At 36.6% G+C, this 17846-nt stretch overlaps 2 protein-coding genes across 2 annotated transcripts; one reads left to right on the forward strand and one right to left on the reverse strand.

Annotated features, from left to right (window-relative positions):
* The first annotated feature begins 3939 nt into the window (after positions 1-3939).
* On the forward strand, positions 3940-10318 carry LOC143856345 (uncharacterized). Its single transcript, XM_077366539.1, has 6 exons — positions 3940-4377; positions 6440-6654; positions 7769-8415; positions 8560-8668; positions 9356-9676; positions 10096-10318. Exons 2-6 carry the CDS (start codon positions 6502-6504, stop codon positions 10126-10128), a joined length of 1263 nt encoding a protein of 420 aa, XP_077222654.1. The 5' UTR covers positions 3940-4377; positions 6440-6501; the 3' UTR covers positions 10129-10318.
* A 1612-nt stretch (positions 10319-11930) lies between these two features.
* On the reverse strand, positions 11931-16085 carry LOC143856485 (transcription factor bHLH49-like). The gene is made up of 10 exons (XM_077366717.1): positions 16025-16085; positions 15839-15929; positions 14309-15257; positions 13919-14149; positions 13753-13818; positions 13589-13657; positions 13304-13375; positions 12676-12876; positions 12478-12565; positions 11931-12396 (listed from the first exon to the last, which is right to left on the reverse strand). The coding sequence occupies exons 3-10, from the start codon at positions 15173-15175 to the stop codon at positions 12359-12361; spliced, it is 1632 nt and encodes a 543-aa protein (XP_077222832.1). The 5' UTR covers positions 15176-15257; positions 15839-15929; positions 16025-16085; the 3' UTR covers positions 11931-12358.
* Positions 16086-17846: the final 1761 nt, after the last annotated feature.

A 17846-nucleotide genomic window follows, 5' to 3' on the forward strand; every position in this document is an offset into this window, starting at 1 on the left:
CCCAACCCGACCCTATTGCAGCCCTGGGCTTATATACAAGGTTTTAAATTTCAGATATTTTGGTTTCGGTCCCCACTGAAATCTGAAATTTCAGATTTCGGTCGAAATTTAAAACCATGCTTATATATAGCTGTCACCATGGTTTTAAATTTCGACCGAAATCCAAAATCGGTGGGGATTGAAACTGAAATTTTCCGAAATTTGATTTTCGCGAAATACCAAATTTTGGATTTTGGTAGGGTCCGAAATAGGTACTGAAACAGAAATTTAAAACCTTGGCTGTCACTATATAAATAACTCTCATTGTTTTTGTTATAATGATGATGATGATGATAATAGGGACTTGCTAGGAAATTTTGGGTAAAGCCATTTCACGGCTTACTTTTGCAGGAGAGAACTACCGCGTCAAATGAATTAGACAAAATCTGCTAAACAAGTGAACATGCGTGGCTGTTCTTCCCTGAAAAAGTGAGCCGCAAAATGACTTTCCTCAAAATTTCCTAGCAGATTATCATTATTATTACTACTTCTACCATGTTACACAGGGAAATATGAGCCAATAAATTTAACTTCCATCAATGCCAATAAATTTATCTCTATCACTGCTAGTAGGGGTGCAACTTGGGTCGGGTTTTCCAAAACCCTACCCAACCCGAGAATTATCTCGGGTAGGGTCGGGTCTAATTTTTCATCGGGAAAACCCGGCCCTACCCAAGACAGTTTCTCAGGTCGGGTCGGGTTTTTATTTTTCAGCGTAGGATAGTAACTAATTTTAAAGATTGTGGAAAAAAAACAAATCTTCACACCAACCATCTCTAAATTTATGTCGTCAAGTGTATAAATTTAAGGACACTATATTTTCACATAAAATTTAACAAACAAGATCTACTCAATGAAAACAATTGTATCAATATATTGGAAAATGATTTGCTATGTTATTCTAGAGATATTTACGAAAGTCACAGTGCACTCATATGACTCGGGTCGGGTTTCGGGTTTCTTTTTTCTTTAAACCCGGCCCTACCCAAGATTGAGTCGGGTTTTCCAATTAAAAACCCGGCCCTACCCATGACCCATGATTTCTAAACCCGACCCATGTTATTTTTGGGTCGGGTAAAACCCGGCCCAAGTTGCAACCCTAACTGCTAGTGCTCAGTTGCCCCTTGTCCTCGGCATGAATATGTAAATTTTATTGGCTAATGTGACCAAAAAGATTCCAGTATATCAGGTATATCCCATATATTGGCAAATAAATGTTTTGTTGATAGAGATGATCTCATATATTGACTGATATCTCAGTGGAGATGATAACTGTGATTGAATTTATGGGTAATCACACAGAAGTTAAAAATATTTAAAAAATAAAAAAATAATGTCTATCGCGTGATGATCCAGATGTAGAAAAAAAAAATCATTCATAAAATACATAAACTATATCATTATCTCATATATGCCCATGGAATGTCGTAAGAAAAAAAAAAAAACTCTAAAACAGTTCTTCCTCCATGACCCAGATGAGTTAATCTTATTTCCAAATGAGAAATTTAGTTCATCTCATATATGCCCATGGAATGTCGTAAGAAAGAAAAAAAACTCTAAAACAGTTCTTCCTCCATGACCCAGATGAGTTAATCTTATTTCCAAATGAGAAATTTAGTTCATCTCATATATGCCCATGGAATGTCGTAAGAAAGAAAAAATACTCTAAAACAGTTCTTCCTCCATGACCCAGATGAGTTAATCTTATTTCCAAATGAGAAATTTAGTTCATCTCATATATGCCCATGGAATGTCGTAAGAAAGAAAAAATACTCTAAAACAGTTCTTCCTCCATGACCCAGATGAGTTAATCTTATTTCCAAATGAGAAATTAAGTTCACTTCAGAAAAGATGTCCTAATTAATCTTCTCAATTTTGTATTGTTTAATGTGAAGGAATTCTAAGTCAAAGTTATGTTTTATTCATTTTGTATGGGCCATCCAAATGTAAATAGGGAATCATGTAACATACCATGTGCCATAAATTAATATCACCCCACATCGGCCTAGCACTTGTCATGCAATGCAACATTGTCCATGGCAAAGCATGTACCACTATATGGGTAAAATGGGCGTAAATTTTTTTTTTTTTTTACGCCCCATTTTTAAGTAGAAAATGGGTGTAAATTTTGTTTTATGCCCATTTTATTTTACGAAAGAAACGTGGCCTATAAATTGGATAAAAGATATGGAGTAATGTGTTAAGGCAGAGTCCATAAAATAAATTGAATTGAAAATATTTCGTCACTATAAATTGGATAAAAAAGATTTGTAGTTGAGAGAGAAGAGTTATAGAGAAAGGGAATGCAGAGTACAAAGAAAAGAGAGTAATGAGGGAGATATTTATGGGGGAGAGGTGTGTTTAAAAAAAGAGTAGGAGAGAGAGGTATACCATACTCAGCAACCAATTAAAAAGAGAAGAAAAATAAGTGAAAAATTTAGGTATACCGTACTCAGCAACCATTTAAAAAGAGAAGAAAAATAAGTGAAAAGTTTAGGTATACCGTACTCAGCAACCAGTTAAAAAGAGAAGAAAAATAAGTGAAAAGTTTATACATAAAACATTCACAAAGATAATAGAAGAAAAATAGGGGCACAAAGTGTTGAAGTATAAATGATTAAATAACATCAGCTCTAACAGCTTAAGCTTCTGGAGTAATTGGTTGTTTCAACAAATGAACGGTTTCGATCTTCGAATGAAGTAAGCACAAGTAATTTTTTTTTTTTTTTAAATACACTTTTTTATGGTGTTTACCTTCTCCGAAGATCTAAACCATTCATTGTTGGCTCCACTAAGGGTTCATGTTGAGAGAGAGAGAGAGAGAGAGAGAGAGAGAGTATTGTATTGGTTGTCACAATAAGTATGGGTGAATAATTTAGGTGTTGGGCCCCACCTAGGCATCATGTTGAGAGAGAGAGAGAGAGAGAGAGAGAGAGAGAGAGTACTGGTTGCACCGCGTATCAAAAGGAGGCAAATTTATCAACCCCCAAAACATATAACTTGAATAAATCGTATTCAGTTTTTATTTAGAGCGGCCCTTGATTTATGATAATATCCCTCTATATCAACCATAGTCCTTAATTTTTCACGAAATCATGAAAAGAAAAAAATCCCAAGAATATTTGTTCTTGCTATCCAAACAGGGCCGGGTGAGGAGAGGGTGGGAAAAGGCTGAAAAACAAGGAAAACAAAAGCCCTACTCAAGCCATAAGGCGGGTATAAAATGTCTCTAGCTTCATAAAAAAAGATTTTTTATGCAGAGTACGAGGGAAGTCCAATATTTTTAAAAGAGGTACCGTATGGGCCACTTCATAGGATGATCTGAACCATTCATTTGTTGGGCCACAAGGTAAATTGGTTGTACCCCAGAAAGCCATCTCCATATGATGATCCAAATCTTCTTGTGTAATGCACACCATGCAGATGAAGAAGGTCTTGATTGATGCTTCTTGCCAAATGTACGCCAAAGCTGATTGCCGAAAGGAAGCCACAATGGGCTAGATGTGACTCAAGGCCTCGATGGGCGAGTCTACATAAAATGGGTCACTATGGACCGTACCAATGCCAAAATTGGCGAAATTCCTCTATGGGCAAGAAACCCTCTCAGGCACGCACTCCAAGGGCCCGAGAATACATCTCAATGGACTGAAGCACCTCAACTGAGTAGAGTAGCTACTATTTCAGGCACGTACCCTAAGGGTCTGAGGCATATACCTCAATGGACTAAAGCACCTCAACTGAAATAGTTTGGAGAATGAAGAATTAGAAGAAAAAAGGAGGTAAAAAAAAGGAACGGCAACTAAGCGGCTTAAGGAAACAATTATCGGCAAACATCAAAGTCATATGAAGAAATTGGACTACGTGTAGAGAGAGGGGTGTAAATATCAAAATGAATAAAAAGGCAAGGTGTGCTATTATCAACACAAGAGGTGGGCTTATTTCAAAGGATAAAACCAGGGATAAACCAGGGATGTAGGTTTAGAATAGATGATCTAATCCAAAGGGAAAATGGAATAGAAAGCAGACGTAGAGATCTAGACAGAATCCTATTTTGATTAAAAACAGAGGAAGGCTGACTTGCAAGATAGTGGGTTAAATAAATGCAAGGGAAATAAGAGAAAAGATTAGGTGTGCATGCATCAAAAGAGATGGGTGCCAAATGCCCACAAGCTGTTTGTGAGTAGGTCAAAGAGAGATACTGAAACATGGGTTGGACTTGCAGCAGAGGGAATGGATGGTTACCGGGCGGATGGCTAGATCAGCCATCCGCCGGAGAACGGAAACACTTGTTAAGGTCAGGCCAGAATCGTAGGCTTTGATACAGTGATGATTTATGAGGTACAAACTATTTACTTTGTGGCCAAACAAATGAACTGTTTGGATCATCCCATGAAATGGGACCCACTGTACTTTTGCTAGCGTCCATCGCAAAAGGCTTTTTGCGGATGGTCTCTTGCATGTGACAGCAGCCACACAGGCTGCCTTTTCAGCAGATTTTGTCCTCATTAATGAGGTGGCTGCTGTCACATGCAACAGACCATCTACGAAATGCCTTTTGCGATGGACACTAGGAAATTCCTTAAAAAATATTGGACTTCTAGCCATGGTTTAAAATTTAAGTTTCAGTACCGGTTGTGTGCCCTGAAATTTTGAAATTTCTACTAAAATTTCGGTCGAAATTTGGTAATAATTTAAAAAGCTTATTTAATTCATTCCGAAATTTCAGACGAAATTTTGTAACATTTCTTTTTAAGAAAAAAAAAACATTTTCTCGAAATTTCGGACTGAAATTCTCGAAATTCAAAAATTTGAAATTTTGGCCGAAATTTGAAATTTCGCCAAATTTCGGTTTCGGTTTCAGTCCCCACCGAAATCTGAAATTTCGGATTTCGGTCAAAATTTAAAACCATGCTTCTACCCAAGGTTTTTAAATTTCGGTTTCGGTACCTATTTCAGATGATTTCGGTCCGAAATTCGGTATAAAGCTTCGAAATTTGGGACTGAAATTCCGAAATTTCAGACTGAAATTCTGAAATTTCGGCCGAAAGTTTTTAACAATTTTTTTTAAAAGCCATTTTCTCGAAATTTCGGTTCTGAAATTACCCGAAATTCCAAAATTTCGGTTTCGGTCCCCAGCAAAATTTCGGTCGAAATTTAAAACCATGCTTCTAGCTCACACAACATATAAATTCTCGCATAAAAATACAGAGAAAAAAGAGGAAGAGATGTATTAGCCCCCCATTTTTTTACTTGGGACAGCCCCCTCTACTGTCTTTATATTTTATAACCGAGCCAGTTCTTGGCCGGCAACAGCCAACAGCCACCTCACCTTCTCCAAACACGAATATTCATATCCAATCCGAAACCATTTTGTCTCCACTCTCCAAACTCTCTCCCACTTCTCTTTTTATATAATCTTTTTCTTTCAGCATTTCGCTTTCATCGAAACCAAACCCATTTTTTTCTAATATTTTTTAGCATCTTCCACACTTTGTATCTTTGATTTTTTCTAGCTGTTGTCTGTTATCTCCCGATTTTTGGTTTAATCTTACTTAAATCCAAAACCCATTAAAAGAAATTAATTAAATTTGTTATTTTAGCTTTTTTGTAGAAATTTATGGCAATATTTCTGGTAATTTGTATTAGTAATCAAGACGGCTACTGATGTTGGCACAACCATGTTTTGATAATTGCAATAAGTCAGCTTGTCTTTTATTATTTAAACAGCTGACAAAAGGTTATTACAGTTCCCAAAAAGCTATCACAAGCCAATTAAAAATGAAAAGAGAAGCTGAGTTTGTGCAATTATCAAAACATAGTAGTGCAATATCAGTAGCCATAAGGATTTGTAACCAAAGTAATCTGAATATTTTGCCACTTTCTTTAAATGTTTGGCATTGAGAAGATTTGGATCGAATTGAGTATCATGTCATTCAAATTTTGGCCACTCTGTAGAATACATTACCTAAATATGTAGAAACTTATAATTTTCAATAATTCTAGTTTGATATGAGAATTGGATGCAGCATGCCATTGAGAATATAGAACTTGGTCACTATGAGTTGAGAAATTTGCATTGTTGTTAATTTTAGTTTGATATTAAGGATTTGAAATACTGAATTTCATGTGAATTGGATCACTGCAGAATTTCAAAGCATTTGATTGTTATGGATTTAGTACTTCTTTTTCTTCTTTCCTTAAATTCCTTTTCATTTTAGTTATTTTAATATTAGTATTCAAAATTTACATATCCCTGAAAATTGCATTATGCTGACTGTTGCATCATTGACATTGTCGAAATTGAATGCTTAGGGTTATTCCATGATACAATTATTTATTATTTCTGTTTTTTTATAAGTGCCCAGTTTTGATTTAGTCGAAAATCTGGCAAACTATTCAGAGGTTTTAAAACTGTTTGGACCCTTATCTTGAGGGCTGATTAAGATCTTTCTGCTTCCAAAAATGGCGTCCTTTTCGGTCGAGGAGTTTGTAGGGGATGGAGTTCTCAAAGAACTTGTTCCAAAGCTTTTGGCAGAAGGTTGGGATGATGTACCTACCTTGAAGATGATGAATTCACAAGATATGGATATGATGAAGATGACTCAGCGCCAAAAGGTCATTTTGCACTCAAAACATTTGTTTGAATTTGGGCATTTGAATATGACCATCTTAACTTGATGGAACAATTTCTTTAATTCCTTATCAAAATAGACTTTCCCCATTTGTTTTTGTCAAAGATGGTTTGTGATTTGTTCTATTATGATTTTTGTTCTTCTGATTTTTGTTTTTCACTTTTCAAAGATGTCATATGAGGGTGATTTTATTCTTTGATGGGATGGTTTCTATCTATCACCTCCTTCTTAGAATGAAAATGAAACTTTCCATGATTGATTTATCTTGGTATTATCCTATTTTGTTTCAGGCTTTCATCAGGGATAAAATGAATTTCTTTCTCAATTGTTATGTTGCTGCTTGTTTTCTCTTCTTTGCATTCATATGTTGAACATGATAGTCTTTCTTGATAAAAACAGTTTCAGCCTTCAACTCGTAGGTCAAAACTGTTGAGAAAATCCGTTGGGCAAATTCCGATCCATGCACAAAGAAATAGAAAAGTAAAATAGAAACGAGCCACAAGATGCACACCAAGATTTTATGTGGTTTGAAGTATGTCCACGTGTACGGGCGAGAAGATGATCTTCAACTATAAGAAAGAAAATAATACAAGGATTACAATGGATTATAGCCCCAAATCCACAAACCGCAAACCTTACTCTTTCTTCTCAACCAAAACCGTACACAAGAGAAACCAGAGAAAAACCCAAGAGAAATATCCCCGAGAGAAAAAACTTAAGAAGAAAGTCTCCCTCCTCTCTCTTCTTCTTACTTTCAATATCTTATTTTCTTCCTAAAACACCAAATAGAAGTTATGAAAAACTTCCATGATTACTAACTTCTAAGATGAAATAGTTCCCATTATCCATTTCATAGAATCAAACTTTTATTAGTGTTTTGGTGGTTGTGTTTTTCCTCCTTGGAGGTATTTCTCAGAGATGCAATGGAATCCAATCCCTCCCAAGTATCTATTTCTTTTTCTTCTTCTTGTTTTAAGTTTAGGTTTTTGAGGGTATTGACCATATTCTAATATGAAATGAATTCTGTTTCACTTCTTACAATCAGAACTTTCATGACTTATTTTGTCCCCTTTCTTCCTGGTTCTGTTTTGCTTTAGGATGCATTGGAGATTAGGTCATATCTGCACGACCGTTCGTTGTTGCAATATGGAGATAGGCTAGAAGCCTCTGGGAAATCACTGCCTCAACTTTTAAGTTCAAGTACTTTGGTTCTTTGTTCGCAATTCGGTATCAAGAGAGGCCATGTCGCCCGCTTTGTTGAAAGAGCAAGTGCATGTGGGCTACCACCAAGGAAAAACACCACTCCTTCTGTTAGTGGAAGTGTTTATGGGCGCGAGCTTTCATCTGTAAATTCCAGAAAGATGCAAAATTTAAGATCTCTAAGTGAGCTTTCATCTGTAAATTCCAGAAAGATGCAAAATTTGAAATCTCTAAGGGGAAACTCATATTATGAAGGATCAGTGGATCAATCTATGGCGAACATTAATATCAAAGAAGGGCATGTTTTTAAGGGGATTGTTGCCTCAGCGCCAGCAGAACCGAGTTTCTGTGGTTGTGTACAACCTCCTCCTGTGGTCGATAATGTTGCTCCTTACTCTGCAATTGAGAATGTCTCAGTTCAAAAGCTTGCTCCAGAGTATAAGATCGGCATGGAGCGCTTGGTGAAGAGGAAGGCACCACCTATGAAGGCTTCGGAGTTATGGCGTGATAAACCAGCTATACTTCTCTGCATTCGACGCCCGGGGTATTTGAACTTCGATAACTACACCTTATCTTGTTGAAGCCAGCTTTCTAAATTATCTTTACTATTCATTTAACTCTTGGATTTCCTTCCATTTTCAGCTAATGAAGTGCATGTGTTTTTGGATTCTCTCAAATGATGTTACAGGTGTATCATGTGCAGAGCTGAAGCACATCAGCTCTATGCAAGGAAACCTATATTTGATGCGTTGGGGTTTCAGCTTATTGCAGTTATTCATGAACAAATAGATTCCGAGGTACTTCCACACATAGTTACCGGAAACTTCCTAGTTGGATGGGAAGCTCGCTTCCCTAGAAACTCACTTCGGAAGCTAAATCCTTTTCTCTTCCCAAATTTAGGGGAAGCGTGCTTCCCACACGCTTATTACTCACTTCCACTTTTTTTTGAAAGGTTGTTACTCACTTCTTCATAATTAAGAGTACGTTTCTTATTTGGGTGATTATTTTCTAAAAGAGTATTTTTTTTCCTTTTGATAACGTTGAAGGAGCATATTTAAAACATAAAAAATCATCTTAAGTTTCAAATGAAACTTATGTAGAACTTTTTTAGAAAAACATAACATTAAATCTACATGAATAAAATATGTGAAACTATAAATCCCTAAAACTTGTAATTCTAATCAGTCGTGAAATCTTCTTTACTATCTACATTAATCTTTCCTCCCTAACTTACTATAACCCCCTACTCTTTCTATGTACTTCTTGTTCGCTTCTAGTGAGGCTTATTGCATGTTTCAAAATTTGACTTTGACTTTCAATGATGCTTCTCACATGTTTCTTTAGAGCTTTTCACTTCCCACATTTTCTCTTTTCTGAATTCCTCGCTTCCCACTCTAGCAACTATGCTTCCAAAAGCCAACTTCTTGCTCTTTTGATGGACTGTTCTTTACTAAATTGGACTTGTTTGTTTGTTATGGTTTCAGGTTAAAGATTTTTGGCCACGCTACTGGGGCGGCATTGTGATTCTCGATCGAGGTTTGGATTTCTTCAAAGCTCTTGGAGGGGGGGAGTTGCTGAGAGACAAGTTCATAACAGGATTTCTGTTCAATCCTCGTGCCATTGCTAATTACAAGCGCGCCAAAGCTACTGGAGTGGAGCACAACTATAAAGGGGAAGGCGAAATCAAGGGTGGATTGTTCATAATTGGCAGTGGAAAAAGTGGCATTGCATACCAGTTTATTGAAAGGAATTTTGGTGATTGGGCACCTCTCGCCGAGGTTATAGAAATCTGCAGTCAGTTACAGGTACTTCTCTATAGCTTTCCTGACTACACAAAGCAATTACTGACCATTACACTCAGTTACAGATATCCAGTAGTTAAGAAAATACAGCAACACACCCCAGCTAGCATTTCGGTTAAAGATTGAGTAAGAAATTTTAAGCTTACACCCTATTGTGTCTCTTAATAAACTGTTTTTCTTATGATGTTTTTTCAATGAAATTTTGCAATTTCGCGTCTTTGATTTTTGGATCAAATCTTTCTATTTACATATTTTAAGTGCTGATTAGAAGATCCATTCATTATACTTCTTGACTACTTGATCTATAGCATGTACATTGCATTTTTCTTCATTGGAACTTTAATAGTGCTAATTGAGCATGTTTTTTCACCTAAGGTTATTGTGTCAAGCACAAAATTAAATGGTTCCTTTACATCTTGCAGCAACAGCAACTAGGCCAAGGGGAAGCTGTGTAATTTTGGGAGTTTTCTTGTACAATGATTGTGGTATCCATTACTCAATTAACCATCACAGGGAGCTGAATACAGATGATTTTTAATTTTTTTTTTCTAAATAATTCTTGTACCTGTTACCTTCAAACTTCATCATAAGCCTGTATTATTTTTCGCATTATCCTTAATGATAGGAGTGGTTTGGATTTCTTCATATGACTTCTATTCACAAGGATTTAGGTCCCCTATTCCTTTTTCTCCATGTTATACTGTCTTTGGGATACATGGCGTTTACTTTTGTCTTTTGAATTTTGATCTCTAATGAATAGGGTGCAGTGTGTGCTGTTACTTTCCAGTTCTTTTGAATCTGTCCTACCAAACCATCAAACAAACAATATAATGTAATACCTCCTATCCATCATTGTTCCTATTAAATGTGTTCTCTCATCCAGTCTGCCAAATGTTTTTGGCTTAAATTTTTAAAGGAGTTTAAATAAGCTTTTAGTCTGCTCAAAAATTCAAAATAATCCGAACAAGTGTACTTTTTCGATTGACATATGGATCTCAGATTGTAAGTAGATGCAGAGTTTTTATATGGTGCCCGACCATCAAGTACCATCAAAACGGTACCACCCTTGATATTTGGTCCAACAGCAGCCCACTTTTTAAGAAGTTGCTGTTGGGTCAAAAATCAAGGGTGGTACTTTTGAAGTACCACCTTCACGGGACTTGACGGTTGGGCATCATATAATTTCTCATAGATGCAAGGCAGCAAAGACTTCACGACTAATTAGAGCTACCGTCAGAAGGGAGCTTAAGAGCTTTAAGTTAAAGAATAATATCAAATCTCACAAGATAACAAGATCTGATCGTTAGATTGATTTGGTCGTAGATTAGGCAACCAAATTTAGATTTTGTAGTTGGGATAGATTAGGATAATCTTTATTTATCCATTTTAATATTTATTTTTCTTGTGGGGACCCAGGTAGAACTCTCCCTTAAAAGCTAGGTAGGGTGCCCAAATTCTTATAAGCCCTTCCAGATCCATTCACTTTTCCTAAGTGGGATCTTTGCTTTCGCGTAGAACCCCCAATAATCTCCCCTCTCCATGTGGAAGCAATGTGAGAACTACAAGATCTACTCTGAGGGATTTTCTCCGTCCTCGAGGGTATGCCAAGTTTACCACGCCCCGGCTCTGATACCAATTATTGGGACCTAGGTAGAACTCACCCTTAAAAGCTAACCATTAAAGTGAGGTTGCCCAAGTTCTTGTAAGCCCCTTCAGCACAGGAACATTTCATATCTAAATAATCTAACTTTTGTCCATTTCCATTTCGGCCGCAATATGTGTAAGGGTGAGAGCTGGGTACACTTCTCTAATTGGCTGTTGAGGGCCATATGGAAATTGTAGCAGCTTTTGACAGCTGGTTAAAAATTGCAAAACAAGGAGATTCGTCCCATTATCAAAACATGATTGTGCCCCATTACCAAAAGTTAAGTTGTGTTCCTTGGGTTGGATAATCTGAGGTAATGGCAAGAAACATTATCTTGTTGGGAAAAAAGAGAGGAAAGAACCAGCATTGAAGAAATCAGTTATGAACTTCCTAATTCAAATGTTTACTTCTCATAACCAATATTTTTAAACCTACCAATGATGAAAATGAAATTTTTGAGTACACAAAACCCATGGCCTTGAATAGAAAGAAAAAAAAAATCAAACAAATAACAAAGATTTTGTTAATATATGATGGAATTAAAACCCCCATTTTTTCTACTGCAGAATCAAAGCAAAATTAGATATGATCATGACTAAGAGCAGGCTAAGATTCACTGCCAATTCTACAACCCTTTTGAGTTCTTTCCATTCATGACATGGCTTCTGAAATTCATTCTACAGCTATTAAAAACCATCATCTCAAATTCAGAGGGCCAACAACTGTATCTACATATACATGAATTTTCTCTTTATATATAAAGGACTCAAATAAGGGAAAAAAATGTGATCATATAGTATACCTGAATCCTCAGGGAAGATACGCTCTTTGCTTAATATACAACAAGAATGAACCCTCGGCCATGGCTCTGGATTTCAAGAAGTAGAGAAACATATAGATCTCCTATCATAAAAAAATCAGATAGATTATCTCCTTATCGCCTTAATGATGACCTTAATGATCCTTAGAGGGATCATGTGAATTTTCATATCGCCTTCAAATATAGGAATGCAAACAGAAATGAGGGTTCATCACAAGGATCAAAGCTCAACTTTCATGTGACCTGGAGGCAGTGAACCTGAAAAAACAAAAGATTTACATGAACACTGCTGTACCGGAGGTATACCCTTTCATTTGGGAAAGTCAACACAAGGCTTACCATTTAACTCTTGGGTGTTGAAAGGGATATTCGTGCCAAAGCTCATTTGGACAACACTATGGAGGTCATCATTCCATACATTGGATATCTGTAGATAATGACAAAGAAAGCCAAAATCTGAGAAAAAACCCAATCGGGCAAGTCGTGTTATTGGCCTTTCAAGACTCTACAAGAATAAAGTAATGTCTGATGAGAAACCTGAGGGGTAGTTTCTTTGTATACATTCAATGCACTCAATTGAGAATTGATGGTTCTTCTAAGAGCATCCGAGAGGTTTCCAATGCCAGGAATCCCCGGCTGAATTAACCCCTGTTGAGATGGATGGAGCTGTGGATGAGCCACGCTCATATCTGGCGAAAATCCAATAGTAGATGATGGACCAGCTCGTGATTGAAGAATCTGCGATAAAGAAAGTTCAAATTAGATAAAGCAACTATTAGGCCCCGTTCATTTAGGATTATGGCATCCGATTGCGAGTCCAAAACCTATTATTGGACTCAAAATTACATTTAGGCCCTGTCCGTTTCAGATTATGACAACGAATTGTAAGCCCTAAACCTATTATTGGACTCAAAATTTAAATGTAATTTTGAGTCCAATAATAGGTTTTGGGCTTACAATCGGTTGTCATAATCTGAAACGAACAGGACCTTAATATTGAGTCTGATAATTGGTTTTGGACTCGCAATCGGTTGTCATAATCTTAAATGAACAAGGCCTTAGCAAAATCAAAGCTGTTCAATCATATTTCAACTAATAAGAAAATAGGCAAGGCAATCATGCTTCTCTAGGAAAAAATAGCATGTGGATCTGGAATTTTACTTACATCTTTTGAGAGTAGTCCGTCTATGTTGAAGTCCAGGCGTGGATTGACAGTTGCAAGCCTCATCGATAGAAACTGGAACCAGAAAAGAAAATCTTTTCATTTTCCCCATTATAATGAACAAATAAAGGCAATTGTTATAGAAATATGAACTTATGCACATCTCCTATTACCATAGATGTCAAGAAGTTTTTCCACTCGATGTCAAATACTGGTTCCTAGTCTTATTGGATCAATCTCAAACAGAAATTGTTTGAGAAACAAAAATTGTTTATCTTACAAGCATACCTCAACCTGTCGTTGTAGTGATTGTACGTAGTTGATAATCTCATCTAGCATGACCGCCTTGCCCGTGACCTGTAAACACCAGAGATTCAAAACATACACTTAAAATACCAAAATGTATCTCTGTAAATTTCAGCTCAAAAACACTAAAGCAGTTCTAGTACTACCTTACTGCAGCCAGGTACAAGTTCTTGAAGCAACTTCATGCGTTCGCTTATCTTTTCTCTTCTTACCTGCGATTCATACCAATCCACTTCAACCCAACAACCTTCTTTTTTTCGAAATCCCAAGAACAGAATTGATAAATTCAAATTACCCAAGTAAAAAACTTACTCTTTCTGCGAGACTGTGACTGTTAGTGGCCTGGCCTCGCCGAGCTCTAACATGAATATAATCTTCCTTGGGTGCATCAGAATTTTGAGTGCTATCTTTACCAAGCTTTCCGGTATGTTTAGTGGTCAATGAAGAAGGATTTTGGTCACCCTTCTGTTTAGCTTCTAGGCATTTCTTTGTGGTTTCAGTAGATACTCGTGGTTGTACTTTGGCTTGTCCTAGTTCAATATCCTATGATAAAAATTTAATTAAACATGTTCTCAAATTATCGATCACTATATAGAGGTATGATCATTTGATAAAAGGAAATAACACATATTTAAAGAAATTAATGTTGATAAAACATGAGAAACAATCTATCATCTAAATAACATATTGTAAGGATTCTACCTGACTGTTTCTTTTCCTTTTCTTAGCATCAAGTCCCTTTGTTGAAGGCTCTCTGACAGGATTTTCCAAATTAGATGGCTCATCTTGACCACTGCCGCTAAACTCGGCTTCATCGCTATCATTGCTTGACATCCTAATTCCATGTTTCCCTTCATCCGAAGGCCTTAAAAAGCTCGCCATTTCTCTATCGTTCTTCATTGGACTTCCCTCAGTATGATCAACGGGAAGAGAAATGTCCTTGGAAACTTCACTCATGTGAAACTCCTTCCTCTGTCCCCTAGAGACAGATTTCAGACTGGTTTCTGACAAAAACTCGGGTGCGTGGATCCCTCCATCCTTAGAATAAGCACTTAGAGATTCAGAAATGCTAAAAGGGTTCACTATATCACTAAAATTTCCGCCATTGAAACATGAAAACCTAGCAGCTCGTTCAATCAAAGCGGAATCAGTAGGAAACTGAGATAAACTCGGAGGGAGAATTCCAGCACCAGTTTGTAAAAAGACACCCCCTTTTGTTATGGAATTTGGAGGGTTCCAACCCACTTCTTTCCTAATTGCTGATACGTTGGAGGTGATTGTACTGGTTTGAACATTACTTTCACAGAAGCCTAAGTTTTGTGAACTGGGGTGATCCCAAATACTTGGGCAAAATGAATCTGCTATGGAAACATATGAGCAAGAGGAAGAACCAATTTGATCCCCTTTACAAACAGGAATGGAATTGTCTGTAGATACCAAACCCACGGAGGGATTCGTACGGTTGCCACCACCAAATCGCCAGTCCGAAGAAACATTAGATGCATGGTAGTTTAAACTATCCCCATTCCTCTTCTCCATCCCAAATTTATCATTCTCACTCAAATCCATCAATCATCCACAGCAAGAACAAGAAAAGCAACAACAAATCTTTCCCTTTACCCAAAGTGTTTTCAAACAAACATCAACCAATCTACAACAATCAAAACACTCAAGAAGCAGAATTTTTCCAAAAAGTGATGACAAATCAACCCCAGATAGTCAATAAAACTGAACAAAGAACAATATCTAATCAAACCCAAATTATTAAACTCACAAATCTCCCAAACTGAGTTCAAAACCAACTCGTATAGAAAAATGAACAAAGGTTATTGATTTGAGAGATGGAAAACTTGAGAAACCCGTAACTTATAGATAAAAGAAATCTTCCAAAAATTAGCTACTACTAAAAAATGCTCAATCAAACCCCTAACCCAAATCATAGATTAGGCTTACAAAACAAAGCAAAGGAGAAAAAAGAAAAGCTCAGTCCAAACCAATAGCTAATAAAACAAAACAACTGATAGCAGTATGTCACACACCTATGAAGGAAGGGAAAAACACAAGCAGGTATTATTTTCAAACACCAAATCACTAAAGCAATCAAAACCAAATAAACGCATTGATTTCAGAAATAGGAAAATCGTTCAAAGGCCCCAGTAAGAGCCTAGTCAAAGGAACAGACCCAGGAGAGAGAGAAAAAGAAACTAAAAGTGGAAATAGAAAGATACCCACTTGAGATTCCTTGCTACTTTTGGCATACTGCCCTCCATGGAAGCTTTGCAGAAACTTTGGTGAATTGGGGCCTTGTTCAAACTGTCCTGCTCTGCTCAGAAACTGATATATACTTAGAGAAAGAAAATATCAGAAACCCTGAGCATGAGAGAGAGAGAGAGAGAGGCAAAGGTTTTGCATTTATACCCACGCCTGCATGAGAAAGAGAGTCATTGAATGATTAACTACCACCGCTGCTGCTTCAAAAGAAAATTACAGAAAACACGCCAAGCTTTCTTCACCACCTTTTGTTTTTGGGCTTTTTTACAAAAGAAGACCTGACTTTGCTTTATTTGCAGAAACAGTCTTGTAGTTTGACAATTTGCAAATAGAGTCCACTGGGAATTTTGCAAATTTGTCATGCCATCCATTTGTGACCAAAATACCCATGGTAGATTTTTTTACTGGTAAAAGACCAAAATGTCCTTATATGTGACCCAATGAAAACTGCTTGTAAATAGACCAAAATACTAGGGGTGTCAACGGGTCCACATCCACCTATGTCTTAGTCACGATTCATTTAAATCTCTTATCGGCCGGATCGGATTCGGAGTGTTCTTCGGATCCTACTTCTTGTGTCCCGGTCACGATCCATTTCAAATTAGACCGTCCATTGGAGGGTCCTAGTGGGTCCTACTTACAAAACAACAAAAAATCTCACCTTTCTTCATTTGAAATGAACTACAAAACTTCCTCAATTAATAAAAGAATTAGTCACTATATCTAATAGCAACCCATGATTTTGATGTAGAATAGGATTTTATTGTTGAAAACAACTCCAATGTTCGAGGGTGTGTGACGATAAAATTTTCTAGTAACCAATCTTTGTTGAGGGTGAGTGGCAAGTTTACAGGAAAAAAAAACTGATTGAGATGGAAGAGAAAAAGATGCCTGGAAAAAGGGGGAAGTGGAAAGTCGTAAGCTAAGCAATATTTACTTCATTTTCATGAAAATAACCCTCATTTAAGACATATTATAAGAAATATTTTGAGTGCATTTTAGTAAAAGGACTTCGGATCGTGACTATCCATCGGATTTTTTTGCCATGTCTTTATCACGATCCAAAAAATTTCAGATCTTATTAAGGTTCGGATTATGTTTTGATATGGTGGGTCCCACCAAGGTCCCACTATCTCCACCTGAGCCTAGGTGGGGCCCACAATTTTTCATGCCATGTTTTGATGGGGGTGGGCCCAATTTTTTAATTTTATCTTTTCGCATATAAGGACATTTTGGTCATGAAAAAAGAAAAAAACATCTACCATGATTATTTTGGTCACAAATTAATGGCATGACTTGATTTGCAAAATTCAGTCCAATGTGGTGTTCTCTATTTGCAAATTGTATTTGCAAATAAAGCAAAGTGGAAGACTTCTTTTTTCAAAACCCACTTTCATTTGCTTTTTACCTTTTGTTTTTTTATTAATTTCTTTGTTAATGACTGTTCCTTGTTTATACAAGCTTTGAGCTAGCAACCTGACATTGCCAACCATTCCAACATGTTATTTTAATCTTTCTTACGAGTCTTTTTTAAACCTGGCTATAAAATCTTAGGGTTTGTTTGGTCAAGAATTTAAGATCAAAGGCATTTTCTAGTCAATTTCTCATCAATCTGTCTTTTGACGATAAATTAATAGCTAGAGACAAATTTAGAATTAATAAGATAGTTAATAGCTATAACAAGAAATTTACACATGCAAGGTAAATAATTGTTAGAGAAAACTTTACATTGTCTGTGGTTAAAAAGCAGCCAAAGCAAATCCTAATTGATTCGGTGCGATGAGGCCAAGTAATATGTTGATGCAGCCGAGTAATCGCTTAATGCGACTAAGTAATTGGTAAGGAGTTTTGATTGACTTTGTAGGACAAAATACGGACTCAAATAAGAACACGGCCAAGTTAAAAAGAGAGATTAGAGAAAAGGAAAGAGGGAAGATAACACTTCCCTACAAAGACTTTGGACATTTCC

Source organism: Tasmannia lanceolata, unplaced genomic scaffold (genome assembly GCF_043159265.1).
Source record: "Tasmannia lanceolata isolate RefF3 unplaced genomic scaffold, GAP_Taslan_0.1 ptg000023l, whole genome shotgun sequence".
Lineage (NCBI taxonomy): Eukaryota > Viridiplantae > Streptophyta > Magnoliopsida > Canellales > Winteraceae > Tasmannia > Tasmannia lanceolata.